The sequence below is a fragment of the Myxocyprinus asiaticus genome, chromosome 33, assembly GCF_019703515.2.
Source record: "Myxocyprinus asiaticus isolate MX2 ecotype Aquarium Trade chromosome 33, UBuf_Myxa_2, whole genome shotgun sequence".
Classification (NCBI taxonomy): domain Eukaryota; kingdom Metazoa; phylum Chordata; class Actinopteri; order Cypriniformes; family Catostomidae; genus Myxocyprinus; species Myxocyprinus asiaticus.
Window position 1 is genome coordinate 21,343,145 of NC_059376.1, and position 20,931 is coordinate 21,364,075.

Genomic DNA, 20,931 nt, shown 5'->3' on the forward strand with positions numbered 1-20,931 from the left:
TGCTGGTGGTACATTTTCTACATATGTAAAATTGATACTTAGAAAACCAATCCTGTTTTTAATTGACTAGCCTGTTTAAATAAGCTTAAAGGAATATTACAGATTCAATACAAGTTCAATCGACAGCATTTGTGGCATAATATTGATTACAACAAAAAGATATTTTGAATCGTCCATTCTTTTCTTTAAAAAAGAAAAATCGAGGTTACAGTGAGGCACTTACAATGGAGCTGAATGGGGCCAAATTTTGGAGGGTTTAAAGGCAGAAATGTGAAGCTTATAATTTTATAAAAGTACTTATATTAATTCTGTTAAAACTCTTGTATTAATTTAGCTGTAAGTTGTTTAAATTGCCATTTTTGCTGTATGTCATTTTAGGGTTTGTTGACATTACATCGTCATGGCAACGATGTAACATATGCTGTAACTTTACACAGAAAAGGTTAGTAAGTGAATTGATCACACTAAAACCACGTTTACACATATATTGTTTATGTCTTGTGGCTATACTTTTTAAATAGTGAATATTTTAACGTTCAAAAATTAGCCCCCCTTCACTTCGATTATAAGTGCCTCAGTGTAATCCAGACTTTTGCTTTTTTTTTTTTTTTTTTTTTTTAAGAAAAGGAGGGACGAGTCAAAATAAATTTGTTGTAATCAAATTATGCCACAAAAGCTGTATATTGCAGTTAAGCTCTAAAAGCTTAACTTGTATTGAACCCGGAATATTTCTTTAAAATAATAAAAAGAGCAGTGATCAGGAACTTGGATAGTTACAAATTACACTGTAACGTTTTATTCACTTAAAAAAAATATTGTAGCCTACTTTTAAGATTTACACATTCTAATTTTATAACATATTTCCATCTAAATGAATTGTGTAATGTTATAAATATTGTATTTATTTTTTTTTCTATTAAAGATTACTCAATTCAAGTTTATGGAATTTTGTTATAAAATTGAAATGCGTAAATCTTTATTATTATTTTAGATTTAATGTTTACTGGTTTTTAGAAAGCAAAGACTTCGCTTTCCACTCTATCCCTGATGTAGCCCTTTGTGCAGTATTCAAAGGACATTCACAATTTTATCAAAGAAAAGTCCTGATAGCCTATTGGTTTAAGACCGACTTTAGGTCCACCCCCAAACCGCTGTGATTGGTTAGAAGAACTATCCGTCACCTGTCCTCCCTGTTGCTCTGATGATGCCTTGAGACCTCGCGCATCAAACACATTCATGGTGAAGACGAAGACAATGAGACGTTCGGCGTTAAAACCGATCAAATTGTGTCGCAAAGAATGCGCACAATAATTCAGTGACATCGATGAGTTCCACTTAAAAAAAGGTAAGAAAACTGATCGTGTTGTTAATTTGTCATTACCATTGAAATCATCATAAAGCATGAAACACTTCACATGTTTACAAATAAAACAACTTATAAATATTTGTTCAGATATGAATCTACATGTCTTGATGTTGATTTACCTAACATTACTACCAGCACCGGTTGTTATTATGGAAGTTTATGGGGTCGTTCACCGCTGTTTTTCAATAGTTTTTCTATGGAAATATGCACTAGATGGACCGTTGCTGTTTTTTCACCGTCTCACCAATGAGCGTCACGTTTTTTAGACGCCGTGTCAGAGTCAAAAGAGCTTTTACTTGTAAAATCACATGCGCTCTGCTCGTAGCGCTGCGTTCAACCAAATAGTCTCTGGTCAAGTTTTTTTTTAGCGCTAGGACGTGTTTGGTCTGAACGGCCCCTAACCCGTGTAAACTATAACTCATCTACAACACGGATATGAGCATCATCTCATTAAAACCTCGAGGCTGGGGGTTCGAATCCAGGGTGTGCTGAGTGACTCCAGCTAGGTCTCCTAAGCAATCAAATAATGATTAGTGGTTCTCACTCTCAATGGGGCGCAAATTGTGCATGGATGTCTGAGAATAGCATGAGCCTCCACACGCTGTGAGTCTCTGCGGTGTCATGCACAACCATTCACGTGGATTTACGGTCTCAGAAGAGGAGGGAGATAAAAATAATAAATAAATAAAAACTTGAGGCTGGTGTTATTATGATGATGATTATTATACATACACTATATGGCCAAAAGTTTGTGGACACCCCCTTCTAATTAACAAATTTGGTTACTCCATTAAATCCAGTAAAGAAAAATCTTAATGTTTCTTTATATAATGGCTGGGGATAGCCCTTTTCTGTTCCAGCAAGACAATGCCCCTGTGAACAAAGTGAGGTCCATAAAGAAATGGTTTACTGTGTCTGGTGTGAAAGAAATTGACTGGCCTGCACAAAGCCCAGACCTGAACCCCACTGATCACTTTTGGGGTGAACTGGAACAGCAACTGTAAGTCAGGCCCCATCAACCAACATCAGTTCCTGACCTCACTGATAGCCTTGTGTCTGAATGAGAGCAAATCCCTGCAGCCATGTTACTACATACAGTATAGTGGAAAGCCTTCCCAAAAGAGTGAAAGCTGTTATTACAGCAAAGAGAGAAACTGATGCCAAAGGTTTTTAAATCAAATGTTCATCGAGCACATATGGTGTCCACAACATTTTTGGCCATATAGTGTATATTATGATTTTATTGCACATAGCGAAACATGAAAACAGTATGCCAGGTGCCACGATTAGTGCCTTCTTCAGATGTAATTATACAAAACAAAAAACATTTACCCTTGGGGAGAAATTTTGTTGCCAGTAATATTATTTGCAGTTTTTACCGACCCAACAATTTTAGACTGGCTGCTTGCACTTGGGAACTTGTGGTACAGAGGGGTCTCAAGTGTAAATAATACAGCCACAACAGTGTTTGGACAAAGGGAGATCTCTGAATTATCCCAAATGCTTTTGAATGGAAATATTAATTCACTGTGGATATTGTTATTTATGATATTGAATGATCCTTTCTATTTTAACCCAGATTGATGTCAACTATTGTTCAGGCTCTTTTGATGACACCTTAGTTGGATGACATGAAACATGTTAAGATTAAATCAGCTTTGATGGGCTGGGAATACATTAACAGGGTACAATGCAATGGAAACTGCTTTTTTTGTGGTTTTGTGGCAAAGGTCCAAACATCAATTGAACTCCATAATTACGTTCCTTTTTAAAGGACCCATTAGTATGGACATATTCAGATGTTCATGTGTCAAAATCTGAATACATGTTTCGAAGCATGTATGATGATGCTTGTGATTTTATATACTGTTTTTAAATACAGCCATTATTTAGCAATAGACAAACAACAGCCAGATAATTTCACCAGTTTGTAGTTTGTACATCATCATCATCTCAAAATACAGTTACGATTAATGATTGCTTTCGGAGCAGTAGAGCTGTGTGTATAGTGGGCATCCCCTATGGTGAACACGATGATCCCAGGATAAATATGACATAGAGTGTGTTCATGAGGTTCTCCTCCTTTTACAGTGCCATGGAGACAGGCCAATGAGATCTACGACAAGAAAGACGGGGTGGGCTTATCAATACAGTAAGAGCTCTCATTATTGTCTGTCTATGGTACAAACATAATCAGTGAAATTGTAGTTATTTAGGAACCTTAGAAATTTTTGTCAAAATATTTATAGAATATATTAATAATAATTTTTTTAAATTATTATTAATTTTTTTTGTGACAGAAGATGTAGAATAGATACTAAAGGAATAGTTCACCCAAAAATGAAAATTATCTCATCATTTACTCACCCTCATGCCGTCTCAGATGTGTGTGACTTTCTTCTGCTGAACACAAAGATTTTTAGAAGAATATCTCAGATCTGCAGGTCCTCATAATGCAAGTGAATGGTGGGCAGAACTCTGAAGCTCCAAAAAGCACATAACAACCACTTAAAAGTAATCCATACAGCTCTAGTGGTTAAATCCATGTCTTCAGAAGTGATATGATAGGTGTGGGTGAGAAACAGATCAATATTTAAGTCCTTTTTTTTACTATAAATCTCCACCTTTGACCAGCCCCAACCAGTAGGTGTCAATATGCGCAAAAAATGTGAATCGCCAAAAAACAAAAGAAGAAAAGTGTGAAAGTGGATATTTATAGTAAAAAAGGACTTAAATATGAATTTGTTTTTCACCCATACATATCGTATCACTTATAAAGACATGGATTTAACGACTTTATGCTGCCTTTATTTGCTTTTTAGAGATTCAAAGTTCTGGCCAACATTCACTTGCAATGTATGGACCTACAGCTGAAATATTATTCTAAAAATATTTGTTTGTGTTCTCCAGAAGAAAGAAAGTCACACATCTTTTAACCAAGGGGCCACTGATATCCCATGTGAGAGGTGTTTATCTGTAGATAGAACAGGCCCAGATCCTTTGGACAGGATTCTTGCTTAGTGTTTTTGTCCCATAGGGCATGGATTGAGTCACAGTTGAAGCAGGTACCATGTCCTAAATACTGCCCATGAGACCAATGCTAATGGAGGTGTACCAGAGAGGACCTAAATAATGATGGTATTTCAATCTCCTGTTATTGAGTTGAAATTGATATACTCTTTAAAGGAATAGTTCACCTTAAAAATGAAAATCTGTCATAATTTAACCTTATGTTGATCCAAACCGGTATGACTTTCTTACTCATGCAGAACACAGAAGGAGATGTTTTAATGAATATCGCGGCCGTGTTCACCAGTGTTGGGGAGTAGTTAACTAAGTAAGAGATAATGTACAGTCAGCCGGTTGTTATCACACCATAAACCCCGACAGGGCGATCAGGACTTGTATCACCCTGTAGGGGTTTATTTTGCGATAACAACCGGCTGACTGTACATTATCCCGCTTATTACATGGCTACTAACCAAATAAGTACATGGACCTAAAATATTGATTTGGGTTGAAATTATGTAATTTGAGAACAAATAAATCGCTGAACAGCTGAAATCCTGAGTTCTTTTGGTGTTTTTACTTTGTAAAAATAACTGTCTGACTTCTCATTATTCAGCCTATTACAAGATTACTTGCCAAATAAATAAATAAATGTGCATGAAACATTGATTTGAGTTTAAATTATTTTATTAGCTTACTTGTACAGATCGCACAGTGATCCAATAAGCAGGAGAGACGGCTCGCAGAACCCGGGTGAGCGATCTGAGATATCTTAATCTCCGGATGTGCGGTTGTTACAGAGTAATATCTGACCGCTGGATGGCACCATTGACCAATCAGAATCGAGTATTCCAAAGAGCCATGTAATAAAATTTGCTACGCTACAAACATATTTACATTTTTTCTGTAGTGTGACAGTAGCTCAGCTATTTTCACAATAATGTAGCTTTTCCACTAACAAGCTTAATTTTTCAACGAATAGCGCCGTAGCGTCACAGAATGCTACATTTGTTACATTGTGTTTGCCAATGCAGCAAAGAAGCAGAGGATTAATAAAACACACGGGGCTACGTTGAAACTTCATGGGCCTTGGGTTGATCAGATAGCTAAGTGTAATTGCAACCACAATCTACAACAGACAGATTGGAGTCTGATTGCTCCAACCACATTGGGAGGCAGTTTGACACACATGGATGCAAGTTAGTCAGGTTTAAAAGCATTTGACATCTTTGTATAAAAGTACAAATGTATTTTATGTGCACTTAGCAGCTTGGGATTTTCTGGTTGAGAGAGAAACACATGCATTATGCCGACACATGCACATCCAAAAAGGATTGTTTTTGTATTCCTGTTTGCTTTACACTTTTTAAAAGAGAAGTATGTCAGTGTGTGTGAATCTTTGCTGTCCCTTCAGCAGTCTGCATCATGCATTACACACACACATACAGGAAGGTGTTTGAAGCCTGAGGAGTTTCAGTATTCATGAGAAACATCACTTTAATTTTGTGTGCTGTGCCTCGATAAATAGTGTGTGTGAAGCAGGGGAATCAAATAGGATCTAATTATGAATAAAATGAAATAGGCCAAGATAGTGTACAATACAATATAAGGAAGGTCAAATACCTCTGATACATCTATTGATTCTTTTTACTTGTGTACTTCGCCTTGCTCATACAGTAGTTTTAATTAAAAAAATGTTGTTGTGTGCCTTGTATCATGTCCCTTATTCCTTGATTACTCAGTATGGCAGTGCTGACACCAGTGCAATTAAGCTTTTGCTTTGAGTCAGTGAGGGGTGAATAAACGTACTTCTCAGAAAGTCATGCTGTTTTGCATAGAAGAGTGTTTTGCCTCTTTTTGGATGGTCACTTTGGGCAATCACACTAATGTACTTTGGGGTATGTACAATACGCACCCACACACACACACACACACACACACACACACACACACACACACTTTCGAGAGTTAGTTTACCCAAAAATGAAGCTTCTGTCATTATTTACTCACCATCATGTTGTTCCAAACCTATATGACTTTCTTTCTTCCATGCAAAACAAAAGGAGATATGTCACCGTTCACTTTCATTGTATGGGGAAAAAAAAGATTCTTTAAAAGTGAATGGTGACAAGCTAATACTTTGCATAACATCTCGTTTGTGTTCCAGTAAGGAAAGTAAGTCATACAGGTTTGGAATAATTTGAGGGTGGGTAAATGATCGAATTTTCATTTGGCTAAGCTATCACTTTAAAGACACATCTTCACATGACAGTAGGGTTGTTTTGTCACATTTGTCACAGTTTCTAACACAGGGAGTTTACACAGTAAGAATAAAACAAGATTCAGTTTGGGTCTATTACATATGTCAAAGAACCTTGTTGCGAAACCAAGCTCAGCAGCTTACATCAGCATCTCCACCTGCGAGGAACACATTTTAACCCAGGTGTCTGTGCAGGTGTGTGAAGAAACTGCATCAAATCAACACTCCCGGTGTTCTTTGTACACATGCTTTTTGCACACGTTCTGTGATCTGTGCATAAATGCATAATGTTACCAACCATATTTGTACATTTTCTGAAAATGTGAGTGGTGCTGCATGCTCATACAAAAGTTTAAAATATTTCATTGGCAAGTAATTGCTCTTTTGGAGAGCAATCTCTATAAAATCGTTAAAAAAAAATCCTTTTCCAATAATCAGTCATTGGTAAAAAGTGTGGGAACCCTGTTGATTTATTATTGACTTATTTGTAGATAGATTGATGTTTATGAATGTACGTTAACTACCATGAGGCTGTTGTGTTTTGAGTGGTTGCCATGGCATTGCTGTTGCTAAAGGTGTTCTGGATGGTTGCTAGGATGTTGCTTACTGGCCCAAGTTGAAAGAACTCACCTGTTATAAGTATCTGTTATATTCTAGTCCCTATGGCCCATATCCCTCCATAATTATTGTCTGTTAAAGATGCACTCAGTGATTCCTGAGAAACACTGTTGATATTCAAACTCAACTGCCAAAACAAACACACCCCTCCCTTCTGTGCTCCTTTGGAAACTCCGCCCCCCAAATTCATGCACGTGGGACGGTTTTATGCACACCAGATCCAGACACTCTCAACTCTCCTGCTACTAAATCTAACATTAAACAACAGCATATATGGGTTCTGTGAAACAGTAAAATGTATGTTACCCAACTATCGTGAAGAAATAGAGCAACTTCAAGCCTTTTACCTTTTAGTGTTGTGTGGATCGGTCCGATCCACTTTGTTTTTGTCCCATTTACAGAGCCAGGGCTGGGTACAAATACTTGATTTTTTTTCAGCCCACCACAGAACGGACAGCTAGCAGACTGTGAGGAGATATTTGACAAAAAGTGTATTGGATTAGAATTACTGAGTGCACCTTTAAGCAAAAATTTATGTCTGATTGTTAGGAAACATAATAGCCACATGATAATACAGTACTGTATGTCTGATTCATGTAGCACAAATGGTGCAGGATAAGTTATGTGCCAAAGTTCAGTATTTATGTTTAGGGGTTTAAGCAATAGTAATAGTGATGCTTGCCTTAGCAATCAGCATTACTTATGATTCAGATCAGTAGAACAACGTTTATAATCATTAAGGAGTTTATAAATATTTTGCTGTCAGTAAAATTGGATATATTCTGCTATTGCAGCATGCGTCATAATATTGGATGTACATCATGGTGTAATGAGTGTGTAATGCGGGTTTGATGTGTACTCTGTGGCTCTAGAGAGTGAAGTGAATGCACTCTGTCTTATATAATGCTCTTTAGGGATCTTGTTATGAAAACTCATCCTAATTAAATCCTGAAACACACACATATGAATTCACATTCTCAATGACATCTCAAACGCATAGTAAGAAATTAAATCAAAATGTATAAATATATTTGTATTAGATAAAATTTCATTTTTATTTATTTTTTTAGTAAAGATGCACTCAGTAACTTTTTGTTCATGTCATCTTGGACTTAGTGCAACACCTAGTGGTATGGATGCAACATCATTCAAAATCAATAGTTTTCAGTAACAGATGCCTTTTGTATAAATTCACTATTCACAGTTAATTTAATCCAAGAGTGAAAGTGTCCAATAACAAGACGATAACTGAGATTGAGTAGTATTCAGCTAGTAATGTGATTTTAAAATAGCTGCTTTTATAAGGTTACTGATATGACTAGAGTCCTCATCTCATGTGAGTGCTCATGATTATATACATATGTTTCAAAAATAAAAAAAAAATTATTTAGGAGAAAAACATTTTAATGGGGAAAAAAATTACTGAGTGCACCTTTTAAGTAAATAATTTTGGAAAGAATTTACAATAAAGTGCCATTTGTTAACATTAGTTAACAACATTAGTTAACATGAACTAACAATGAACAATTCTTTTACAGCATTTATTAATGTTTGTTAATGTTAATTACGACATTATCTAATACATTTTTAAAATCTGAAGTTGTATTTATTAACATTAGTTAATCCAATATGAACTAACATTAACTAACAATGAACACTTGTAATTTTATTAGCTAACAGTAACAAAGCTTAATAAATGCTGTAATAAATGTATTGTTCATTGTTAGTTAATGATACCTAATGCATTAACTAATGTTAACAAATGGTACTTTATTGTAAAGTGTTACCATAATTTTTAATACTGTCTTTACAAAATCCAAATTTATCTTAAATGAATACACTGTAAAGAGTGTTCCAGACCTCTTTGTGAAAACAGCTAAGCACATGTTGTACTAAGTTTACCTTAAGGAGAGGTGAGGCAAGGACATGGTAAATATAGTGCCATGGTCTTTATTTATTCTTTATCTCTCTCTCCCCAGGGAAAAGGCCATCCCTCAGTTACAATTTGGAGACTTTAGAACCATTAAAAAAGGCAGAGATTAGGATCTGTATACACACTAATCCAGAAGAAGAGACTGTGAGCGGGAAGCAAAGAAAACCCCCCACACAGATGAACAAATTTGAGGGAGTGGCTGAGTTCCATGCAAGGCCCTATTTCTGACTGACCAAACAGTCAAAGATGTTAAATGAGTGGAAGCACCGTATGAGAGGCCAGCGCCAGATAGAGCAGCATCTCATTATAGCACCAAGGCAACAATCACAGCCCTTTTCACTCTCCACTATGATCGTTGGTCTATTTTTATCATTGGTTGAGACAACACAGTGATTAAATCAGGCATATCTGATGAGGGTCAGATCCTGCAGATGCAGGATTGAGAGGAAGGGAAAGCTCTCTGTGCACCTGGCCGCTTAGAAGCAGACAACCCTTAACATCTGCTTGTTTGCGCTTGGATATTTGTGTAACCTTGATCTGAGATGTGGCGATAAAGAGCTCATTTTGCCAGTTGACGCAGGGATTGAGGGACAACATGTGAAGGTGTGAAGGGTTGCACTTATCTGTTATTGTCAGTGTTTAAATGTAAAAATTCATTTGAATCTATGTGAGTAAAGCTTTTTAAGATGGCCTTTTATTATGAATTTAGTTTGTTAAAATATTATTTTTTCAGTTCATTTTTTACCTTTTTTTTAATTATTATTCACAACACATTAATGGAAAACCTGGAAATAAGAGAACATTTTGATATTTTGATTTCCATGGAAATTAATAAAATCTTAAAGTCATGTAAAATGCTATAGTGAATGTAAATTTAAGTTAAACTCAACTCAAAATGTAATTAGTTAAGAAATTGTGTTCTTTTTGCGTGCAATCTACATAAAATTATTTTTTAAAATCCTTTAGTCATTACAAACAACTGGAAAAGTCTGGAAAACTGGGAAATTTAAGTGTGCTAATCCCATTGATATTAGGGCTGCACCTTTTTTATCGATTAATCTAACGATTCTTTTTCCGATTAGTCAATTACCCTAACGACTAATTTGCAGATTATTCTAAAGATTTTTTATTATTATTACTTGATTAATATAACAATTAACCCAAAATAAATACAAAACTTGTCATTAATATTTCAATATTTTATTAAATCATCTTCTCTTAAACACAAACAAATGTCCAAGAAACAAAGTGTGCACTGCAGGGCATTATTCTGCACAAAAATAGCCCTGTCTTAACTAGTAATCTCCATTTTACAGTCCAACATAAAATCTCTCCTAAATAAAAGTAAGAACTTGTTCAATTTATGTAAAAGGAAAGTGCAATCTACATTTAGCAATCCAACAACAAAATAAATGAAACAAATGTACAATTCAAGTCACTTTCAGGAGGAAAGATGATTTTGGTTTTCCAAAAAGAGGACACCTTTTTTTTTTCCGCCGGTGGGGGGGAATAATAGGGTTCAAAACAGCAACTATGAATGCAAACTTTAATACAGTGAAAGAGATACTCCATTAGCATAACAGAAATATATGGAAAATTGTATTTATTTATAACATTCTTTTGAATGTCCATGTACTAAAATAAAATATTTGATGCCATGAGTGTAACTTCATTTACTATTACTATTATTTTGAATGGCCGTGGAAAATGAAGCAATGTGATAATTTTACCTGGTCGCAAAAAGTAGTCCGTTAATTTACCTGATGAACTTTCACCTTTTGCTGACCATTTATGTGCTTCTAAATCATTTGCACCTTTATTTAGCAACTGACACATAAGTGCCAGCTTTACATGTCATACATTCTGCTTCCCACGGATCTCGACTTGGACGAAAGCATGGGAATTTTGTGCAAATCTTCTGTAAATTTGAACTTTCGTTTGGGCATTGTTTCCACTCAGCTGTCATTTGCTGCTACTGTCAAGCAACTGTTTGATGCCGAACACAACAGCGCTTTACGCGTTCACGGAGAGATTGAAAAAAACTCGCCTACGGTCATCTAAAGCGTGGGAGTATTTTAGCCAGAGACCCAACAATGTGGTGCTGTGTAAGCTATGCAAATTGGAAATGGCTTATCGCAGCAGTTCAACCACCATGAACGAACACTTGAAGCGAAAGCATCCCGGAGCACTTTGTCAAGATGGCAGCAAGGCAGCACCATAAGTCCTGTTTACTTTTTGTCCCCACCCAAGCATGACATATTAATATTACAACATGTGTTTCTGTTAGTAGTAGTCGTCACTTAAAATGTTCTAAATGTTTCCTCATCGCCCATGTTAAAAGTAGTTTCTGCACCGCTGTAAACGTAGGGTGACCATACGTCTTCTCTTTCCCGGACATGTCCTCTTTTTCAGACCTTAAAAAAGCGTCCGGCCGGGATTTCTACATTTGCGGAAATGTCCGGGATTCGGCTTTAGTTGCATTATGATGTGCATCTGGTCTAATACTTCATTGTGTGCGCGCATATTTACATTGCTTTAACCCCTCTTTGTAAGTCCCGCCTTCTCGCACACCAATTGGTCAATTATAAGAGGCTTGCAGCAACTATTGGCCAAATTCCTTTTTTTTTTAGCTGCAGCTTCTTCTTCGGGGGAATCCATACTTAAACCGGGAGCTGCCATTTTAAATACTCCATTGCGACGTGCCGACGCATGTTATGCAAATTGATGTATTTCTGTAATCGATTACGTCGATGAATCGTCCAAGCCCTAGTTGATATATCAATATAATTGACTTATTTGTTGGTAGATTGATATTTTTGAGGCTTTGAAGATATTACATGTTACATATTGATCAAGGGGAGTCATTCTAGGTGAGAAAAATAAATAGAGCAGCTAAAGTCAGATCAATAGGTCAATAAGCCAGCTGCAGTTTCTCTACCTCCTTAGTTGTCCACATAGTCTTCCAATGGTTTACACTGCGCAATTTTAAATCTTGCAAATTGTTTCACATCATCAGGTGGTGCCTTAGTTGCAGGTCTCCTGCCATGAGCTAATTTCCCCAGTGGCCTGTGGCAGGATGACTGCCATCTACCCGACTGGGGGGGTCTCGGTCGGGGTTTCGGCCATGGCCACGGGTCCCCAGCATAATGCACGATGGAGCCGACTGGACAGCTCCGACATCTGCATGGACGATGAGGGGACCCAGTCGCACCGACTCACTCCGTTGGAGAAGCTCAGTTTGGACATGTACCAAGATGAGAAGATGGTGAGAGAGCTCACGGTGGGCTGCCGCATTGGCTTCTACAAGATTTGCGGTGAGATTGGCTGCGGCAACTTCTCTCACGTCAAGCTAGGCATCCACGCTCTGACGAAAGGTGTGTGCTGATTAATGGTGTGGTATAGTTGATTGTTAGCACATTTTACCCTTTTGACAAGAGTCACTTTAATCACCCCAAAATCTAAAGTATTACATTAAAATTATGAGTAAAAATATGTATTTATTTTTTTTGTAATTTCCATAATTGTCATTGGTGATTCTCATTACTGTAATGAAGTAAAATTACTGTAATAGTATAAGAAATTACTGTAATACAATTTAAATCAAAGGCAATGCAACATACAGCCATGAAGTATAAATACTAATTTAATGAAGTATAAATATTCCAATATGAAAAGTATATCATTGCATTACATTACGTTGGTTTTTTTTTGCATTAAGTTAATGAGAATTAAGGGGGAAGGATAGATATATATATATACACACACACACACACACACACACACACACACAGGCAGCCAAAAGTTTGGAATATTGTACAGATTTTGCTGTTTCGGAAGGAAATTGGTACTTTATTTCACCAAAGTGGCATTCAACTGATCACAAAATAAAGTCAGGACATTACTGATGTAAAATAGCACCATCACTATTTGAAAAAAGTCATTTTTGATCCAGCAGCCATCACTCCAACACCTTATCCTTGAGTAATCATGCTAAATTGCTATTTGGTACTAGAAAATCACTTGCCATTATATCAGATACAATTGAAAGCTATTTGGCTCATTAAATAAAGCTTAACATTGTCTTTGAACTCTTTGAAGTAGTTTAAGAAGTTCTGAACATTTTTTTTCAAATTGTAATAGTAATTTTTCACGTTATTAATGTCCTGACTATACATTGTGATCAGTTGAATGCCACTTTGGTGAATAAAAGAACCAATTTCTTTCCATAAGAGCAAAATCTGTACATTATTCCAAACGTTTGGCCACCAGTGTATAAATCAATATACAGGTGCATCTCAATAAATTAGAATGTCGTGGAAAAGTTCATTTATTTCAGTAATTCAACTCAAATTGTGAAACTCGTGTATTAAATAAATTCAATGCACACAGACTGAAGTAGTTTAAGTCTTTGGTTCTTTTAATTGTGATGATTTTGGCTCACATTTAACAAAAACCCACCAATTCACTATCTCATAAAATTAGAATATGGTGACATGCCAATCAGCTAATCAACTCAAAACACCTGCAAAAGTTTCCTGAGCCTTCAAAATGGTCTCTCAGTTTGGTTCACTAGGCTACACAATCATGGGGAAGACTGCTGATCTGACAGTTGTCCAGAAGACAATCATTGACACCCTTCACAAGGAGGATAAGCCACAAACATTCATTGCCAAAGAAGCTGGCTGTTCACAGAGTGCTGTATCCAAGCATGTTAACAGAAAGTTGAGTGGAAGGAAAAAGTGTGGAAGAAAAAGATGCACAACCAACCGAGAGAACCGCAGCCTTATGATTGTCAAGCAAAATCGATTCAAGAATTTGGGTGAACTTCACAAGGAATGGACTGAGGCTGGGGTCAAGGCATCAAGAGCCACCACACACAGACATGTCAAGGAATTTGGCTACAGTTGTCGTATTCCTCTTGTTAAGCCACTCCTGAACCACAGACAACGTCAGAGGCATCTTACCTGGGCTAAGGAGAAGAAGAACTGGACTGTTGCCCAGTGGTCCAAAGTCCTCTTTTCAGATGAGAGCAAGTTTTGTATTTCATTTGGAAACCAAGGTCCTAGAGTCTGGAGGAAGGGTGGAGAAGCTCATAGCCCAAGTTGCTTGAAGTCCAGGGTTAAGTTTCCACAGTCTGTGATGATTTGGGGTGCAATGTCATCTGCTAGTGTTGGTCCATTGTGTTTTTTGAAAACCAAAGTCACTGCACCCGTTTACCAAGAAATTTTGAAGCACTTCATGCTTCCTTCTGCTGACCAGCTTTTTAAAGATGCTGATTTCATTTTCCAGCAGGATTTGGCACCTGCCCACACTGCCAAAAGCACCAAAAGTTGGTTAAATGACCATGGTGTTGGTGTGCTTGACTGGCCAGCAAACTCACCAGACCTGAACCCCATAGAGAATCTATGGGGTATTGTCAAGAAGGAAAATGAGAAACAAGAGACCAAAAAATGCAGATGAGCTGAAGGCCACTGTCAAAGAAACCTGGGCTTCCATACCACCTCAGCAGTGCCACAAACTGATCACCTCCATGCCACGCCGAATTGAGGCAGTAATTAAAACAAAAGGAGCCCCTACCAAGTATTGAGTACATATACAGTAAATGAACACTTTCCAGAAGGCCAACAATTCACTAAAAATGTTTTTTTTATTGGTCTTATGATGTATTCTAATTTTTTGAGATAGTGAATTGGTGGGTTTTTGTTAAATGTGAGCAAAATCATCACAATTAAAAGAACCAAAGACTTAAACTACTTCAGTCTGTGTGCATTGAATTTATTTAATACACGAGTTTCACAATTTGAGTTGAATTACTGAAATAAATGAACTTTTCCACGACATTCTAATTTATTGAGATGCACCTGTATATTAGCCTCAGAGACCTCGGAGACCTACTTTCTTTTTTCCTCATTGAATGGGTTTTTAGGAAGCCACTTATTAAAATCTTGTTTAAGCATATTTTGTTATGGAGAAAACAATCAAAACAAGGGCAGTCTATAGGAAGACTGCACATTTAAGCACATTTTGCTTTGAGATGACTGTTGTGTGATTTTAACAAGCCATGACATTCAATATATCCCCCCCCAACCCTGAAACTGTTGTTGTGATACAAAATTCTTTTCTTTTTATATATATATATATATATATATATATATATACAGGTGCATCTCAATAAATTAGAATGTCGTGGAAAAGTTCATTTATTTCAGTAATTCAACTCAAATTGTGAAACTCATGTATTAAATAAATTCAATGCACACAGGCTGAAGTAGTTTAAGTCTTTGGTTCTTTTAATTGTGATGATTTTGGTTCACATTTAACAAAAACCCACCAATTCACTATCTCAAAAAATTAGAATACATCATAAGACCAATTAAAAAAAACATTTTTAGTGAATTGTTGGCCTTTTGGAAAGTATGTTCATTTACTGTATATGTACTCAATACTTGGTAGGGGCTCCTTTTGCTTTAATTACTGCCTCAATTCGGCGTGGCATGGAGGTGATCAGTTTGTGGCACTGCTGTGGTGGTATGGAAGCCCAGGTTTCTTTGACAGTGACCTTCAGCTCATCTGCATTTTTTGGTCTCTCGTTTCTCATTTTCCTCTTGACAATACCCCATAGATTCTCTATGGGGTTCAGGTCTGGTGAGTTTGCTGGCCAGTCAAGCACACCAACACCATGGTCATTTAACCAACTTTTGGAGCTTTTGGCAGTGTGGGCAGGTGCCAAATCCTGCTGGAAAATGAAATCAGCATCTTTAAAAAGCTGGTCAGCAGAAGGAAGCATGAAGTGCTCCAAAATTTCTTGGTAAATGGGTGCAGTGACTTTGGTTTTCAAAAAACACAATGGACCAACACCAGCAGATGACATTGCACCCCAAATCATCACAGACTGTGGAAACTTAACAGTGGACTTCAAGCAACTTGGGCTATGAGCTTCTCCACCCTTCCTCCAGACTCTAGGACCTTGGTTTCCAAATGAAATACAAAACTTGCTCTCATCTGAAAAGAGGACTTTGGACCACTGGGCAACAGTCCAGTTCTTCTTCTCCTTAGCCCAGGTAAGACGCCTCTGATGTTGTCTGTGGTTCAGGAGTGGCTTAACAAGAGGAATACAACAACTGTAGCCAAATTCCTTGACACGTCTGTGTGTGGTGGCTCTTGATGCCTTGACCCCAGCCTCAGTCCATTCCTTGTGAAGTTCACCCAAATTCTTGAATCGATTTTGCTTGACAATCATAAGGCTGCGGTTCTCTCGGTTGGTTTTGCATCTTTTTCTTCCACACTTTTTCCTTCCACTCAACTTTCTGTTAACATGCTTGGATACAGCACTCTGTGAACAGCCAGCTTCTTTGGCAATGAATGTTTGTGGCTTACCCTCCTTGTGAAGGTTGTCAATGATTTTCTTCTGGACAACTGTCAGATCAGCAGTCTTCCCCATGATTGTGTAGCCTAGTGAACCAAACTGAGAGACCATTTTGAAGGCTCAGGAAACCTTTGCAGGTGTTTTGAGTTGATTAGCTGATTGGCATGTCACCATATTCTAATTTTTTGAGATAGTGAATTGGTGGGTTTTTGTTAAATGTGAGCCAAAATCATCACAATTAAAAGAACCAAAGACTTAAACTACTTCAGTCTGTGTGCATTGAATTTATTTAATACATGAGTTTCACAATTTGAGTTGAATTACTGAAATAAATGAACTTTTCCACGACATTCTAATTTATTGAGATGCACCTGTATATATATATATATATATATATATATATATATATATATATATATATATATAATATAGGTATTGTTTAATTGCTGTAAACAAATATTGCAATTCTACTACAATGGGTATCTGAGGGTTAAGAAAAATGTAATCCTTTTGATTTCGGTGTAAAATATTACCTTTTTAGACATGTTCTTTACAGGTTTCGTGAGATTCACCTGACTGTACTTAGGGGTTTGTGTTATTGTGTTGATCAGTATGTGCCCTGACAGTCAGGTTAACATTAATAGTGTAGTAAACATGCCCTCAGTCAAAGTCAAGCTGGATATGGATGCATATGGATTGATTGTAGGTGTCACATTTCTGTTGAGATCTTTAGAATTGCTGCAGGCCTCATCAAAGATTGGTGTGCTGTTACAAAGCGATATGAATTATATGCACAGAGCATTTTGTAAAGACTTATTTGTAGAGCCGCAGCAGATCTTGAAGTGAGGGTTTAGAATGACATTCCATATCGCATGGCATGCCATATCTGAAATCTTAGGGCAAAACTGCTCAGAGGTCTTATTATTATAGATTTTCATTGTTTAGACTAAGCCATGTTTATATATACTAAAACATTCACATACAGCATACAAAAACAATAAATGCTTACATAAGCCCTGTCAAATTACAGAGAATGCATTTAAAGGGATAGTTCACCAGAAATTCAGTCATAATTTACTCCCCTCTTTTTGTTCCAAACCAATTTGACTTTCTTTCTTCCATAGAATACAAAAGGAGATGTTAGATAGTCACCATTTGCTTTCATTGCATCTTTTTTCCATACAATAAAAGTGAATGGTGACTGAAGCTAGCATTCTACTTAACATGTCCTTTTGTGTTCCACGGAAGACAATTAGTCATGCAGGTTTGAAACAACATTATGTGAGTAAAATGATGACAAAGTTTCATTTTTTAGTGTAATATCCCTTTAAGTCCCAAGGACAAAAGAAGAGGAATATTTCACAGTTGAGTAACTGAAATACAGCTGTTTATGTTGTCATCCACAGACAAAGTAGCCATCAAGATCTTGGACAAGACCAAGCTTGATCAGAAGACCCAAAGTCTGCTCTCCCAGGAGATATCAAGCATGGAAAAGCTGCACCATCCAAATATCATCCGTCTGTATGAGGTAGTGGAGACTCTGACTCGTCTGCACCTGGTCATGGAGTATGCAAGCGGAGGGGAGCTCTATACAAAAATCAGCACTGAGGGGAAGCTTTCCGACATCGACAGCAAGATTGTCTTCTCTCAGGTTCTCTCAGCTGTGAAGCATATGGTGAGTTGTTCTGGAAGCAAATTATGTGTGTTTAGACTGAGAGCCATGAATATACAGCGACCCCAAAAAGTATGCTTCAGCCACATTTCATACTCACACAAATGTATGAATGTCTTTAAATTATAGCTACATTTCAAGCTAAATGTCATATATGTCAACTTTGGACATTCATATCAGTAACCTTATAAAACCTGTTTCAGCTTACATGAAGAGGGTCTCCTCATGGGGGCTGCCATGTTAGAATCACATAACCAGACGAATACTACTCTCTTAATCTCAGTAACTGCTCTGTAACTGGATTCTTTCATTTAGGGATTAAATGAATCATGGCTGACCATAAATAGTGAATTTCTACAACAGCACTGGTAACTGAAAACCGTTGATTTTGGATGATGTTGCATCCAGGCCACTAGGGGTCAGTGTTGTCCAAGACGACATACACAAAAATTACTGCGTGCACCTTTAAATGTTTTTGGAGAAAAAAAAAAATCTGAGAAAATGTCTAGCATTTTTTATTTGCAGATGCCTCTCTTGGTTTGATATTTCATTAATATGCAATGAAATTCATACGTTTATTGTGTCTTAAGTGTCTGAATACTTTTAGGGTAACTGTAAATCAAGAAGATAATTCATTATAACTGAGAGACAAATGCACTTTGGTGACCCTCTCTTGCAAGCTTCATATTCTCAATGTGATTCCTCTTGTCTGCTTTTCTTAGCCTCTCATGTCTAGCAGATTGTTGTTTACCTCTTCAGTTTTGCTACAAGAGATTTATGCAACTTTTAAAGGTGCACTCAGTAATTTTTTCCTCATTAAAAAAGTTTTACTACCAAAGAAATTAATAGTCATTTTAAATATATGTATATAATCATGATGACTCACATGAGATGAAGACACCAGTCATATCAATAACCTTATAAAAGCTGTTTTATTCTACATGGAGAGGGTCGCCCTCATGGGGGCTGCTATTTTAAAATCACATGACCAGCTGAATACTACTCACTTAATCTCAGTAACTGTCTTGTTATTTGACACTTTCACTCATATATTAAATGAATCATGGCTGACCATGAATAGTGAATTTCTACAATGGCATCTGTTACTGAAAACAATTGCATTCAAATGATGCTGCATCCACACCCCAAGGTTTCAGTGTAAGCCCTAGATGACACACTCAAAAAATTACTGAGTGCTAAGAGTTCGATCTGATTTAATACTGTATAATTATGCTGAGACTTCTAAATAATATTGAGCATTTAGATTCATCTGTTAATAAATCTGCCTTGTAAATCAAAATATCTTTAATGTATTGTTTACTTTATGCAGCATGACAACAACATCATCCACAGGGACCTGAAAGCAGAGAATGTTTTTTACACCTGTAGCACCTGTGTTAAAGTGGGAGACTTTGGCTTCAGCACCGTCAGCCGTTGTGACGAGACCCTCAATACCTTCTGCGGTTCTCCCCCTTATGTCGCCCCTGAGCTCTTCAGAGACGAGCACTACAAAGGCGCTTGCGTGGACATCTGGGCATTAGGCGTCCTGCTATTCTTCATGGTGACTGGCACCATGCCTTTCCGTGCCGAAATGGTAGCCAAGCTAAAGCGCTGTATCCTGGAAGGGGCGTACACAGTGCTTGCCTGGGTACCAGAACCGTGCCAGAAACTAATCCGGGGCATTTTGCAGCCCCAGCCAGCTGACCGCTACAGTGTAGAACAGATGATGGGCTGTGAGTGGCTGCTGCCAGTGGAGTTTCCCAAAGCCATGGAGCCCTTTAAATTGGACCCACTCCACCTGGCTGAGACTGGGTCAGGGCAGCTAGAGGAGCATGAGATAGAGGTGAGGAATGCCCTGGAGACACTTGGCATCACCACTGACCACATTCGTAACAACCAGGGCAAAGACTGCAGGAGCTCCATCACTGGGGTCTATCGTATTCTCTTACACTGGGCACACAAACGACAAGCATTAGAGAGCATGCCAGTAGTTACCCATGTAGTGAATGGAATTGATGATAAAAAGGACCATTTGAAAGCATACAGGAGCCTTAGACATACATCTAAACTCTGCACCATTCTGTGATGCTAAAAATGGGTAAATCTTTGATAAAGTATGAATGACTCACTGGAACTATGTTTTAGCTTATTTTGTTTAATACACCTCTTTTGTTATTTTTTTTTTTTTAATAGAAAATTAGATCAATGAATGCCTCTAATAAAGTAGTCTATTTTAATCAAAAAGGTATGTATGATTGCTGTTGGTTTGAGTGTTTTGAACATGAGCGAAGCAAGACCTTTGTTTTGATGTCACGAATGTCTCATGTCGTGTTCATTTTTGTAATAAAATTCTTTGGACTGCATTGTTTGAAATTTTATGAAAATGGGGGGAAAAAAACACACTTAAAGAGAAATGTTAATTTTGTGCAAAGTGATGATGAAATGGTGATTGTTCATCACCATACCCAGAGGTATGCATTGCACACTAAATGATATAAGGAGACTCCCTTGAATAATTAATAATGTAACATATGAGTAAAAATGCAGGCAGACATTAGTAGAAGGACAATGGCCATTTTCCAAGCTGCAGTTTTAGGCACTGCGGGAGGGGGACACCATTCCCCAAGTGTTGTGAATCCAAACGAAAGTAAGAACATTATTTTATCAACGAAGAGCCCTTTTACAAGACTATTAGCGAAAGGTACAT

The 20,931-nt window shown here is 37.2% G+C and overlaps 1 protein-coding gene across 9 annotated transcripts; it reads left to right on the forward strand.

The window, feature by feature from the left end:
- Window positions 1-1,192: 1,192 nt before the first annotated feature.
- On the forward strand, window positions 1,193-20,587 carry LOC127424380 (serine/threonine-protein kinase NIM1-like). 9 transcript variants are annotated; one of them, XM_051669526.1, is made up of 6 exons: window positions 1,193-1,345; window positions 3,458-3,518; window positions 4,404-4,504; window positions 12,203-12,560; window positions 17,959-18,227; window positions 19,555-20,587. In XM_051669526.1, exons 4-6 carry the CDS (start codon window positions 12,263-12,265, stop codon window positions 20,308-20,310), a joined length of 1,323 nt encoding a protein of 440 aa, XP_051525486.1. In that variant the 5' UTR covers window positions 1,193-1,345; window positions 3,458-3,518; window positions 4,404-4,504; window positions 12,203-12,262; the 3' UTR covers window positions 20,311-20,587. The 9 variants fall into 9 exon arrangements, with proteins under 9 accessions (XP_051525486.1, XP_051525487.1, XP_051525484.1 ...); XM_051669527.1 differs by lacking the exon at window positions 4,404-4,504 and adding an exon at window positions 9,233-12,056; XM_051669524.1 differs by lacking the exon at window positions 4,404-4,504.
- Window positions 20,588-20,931: the final 344 nt, after the last annotated feature.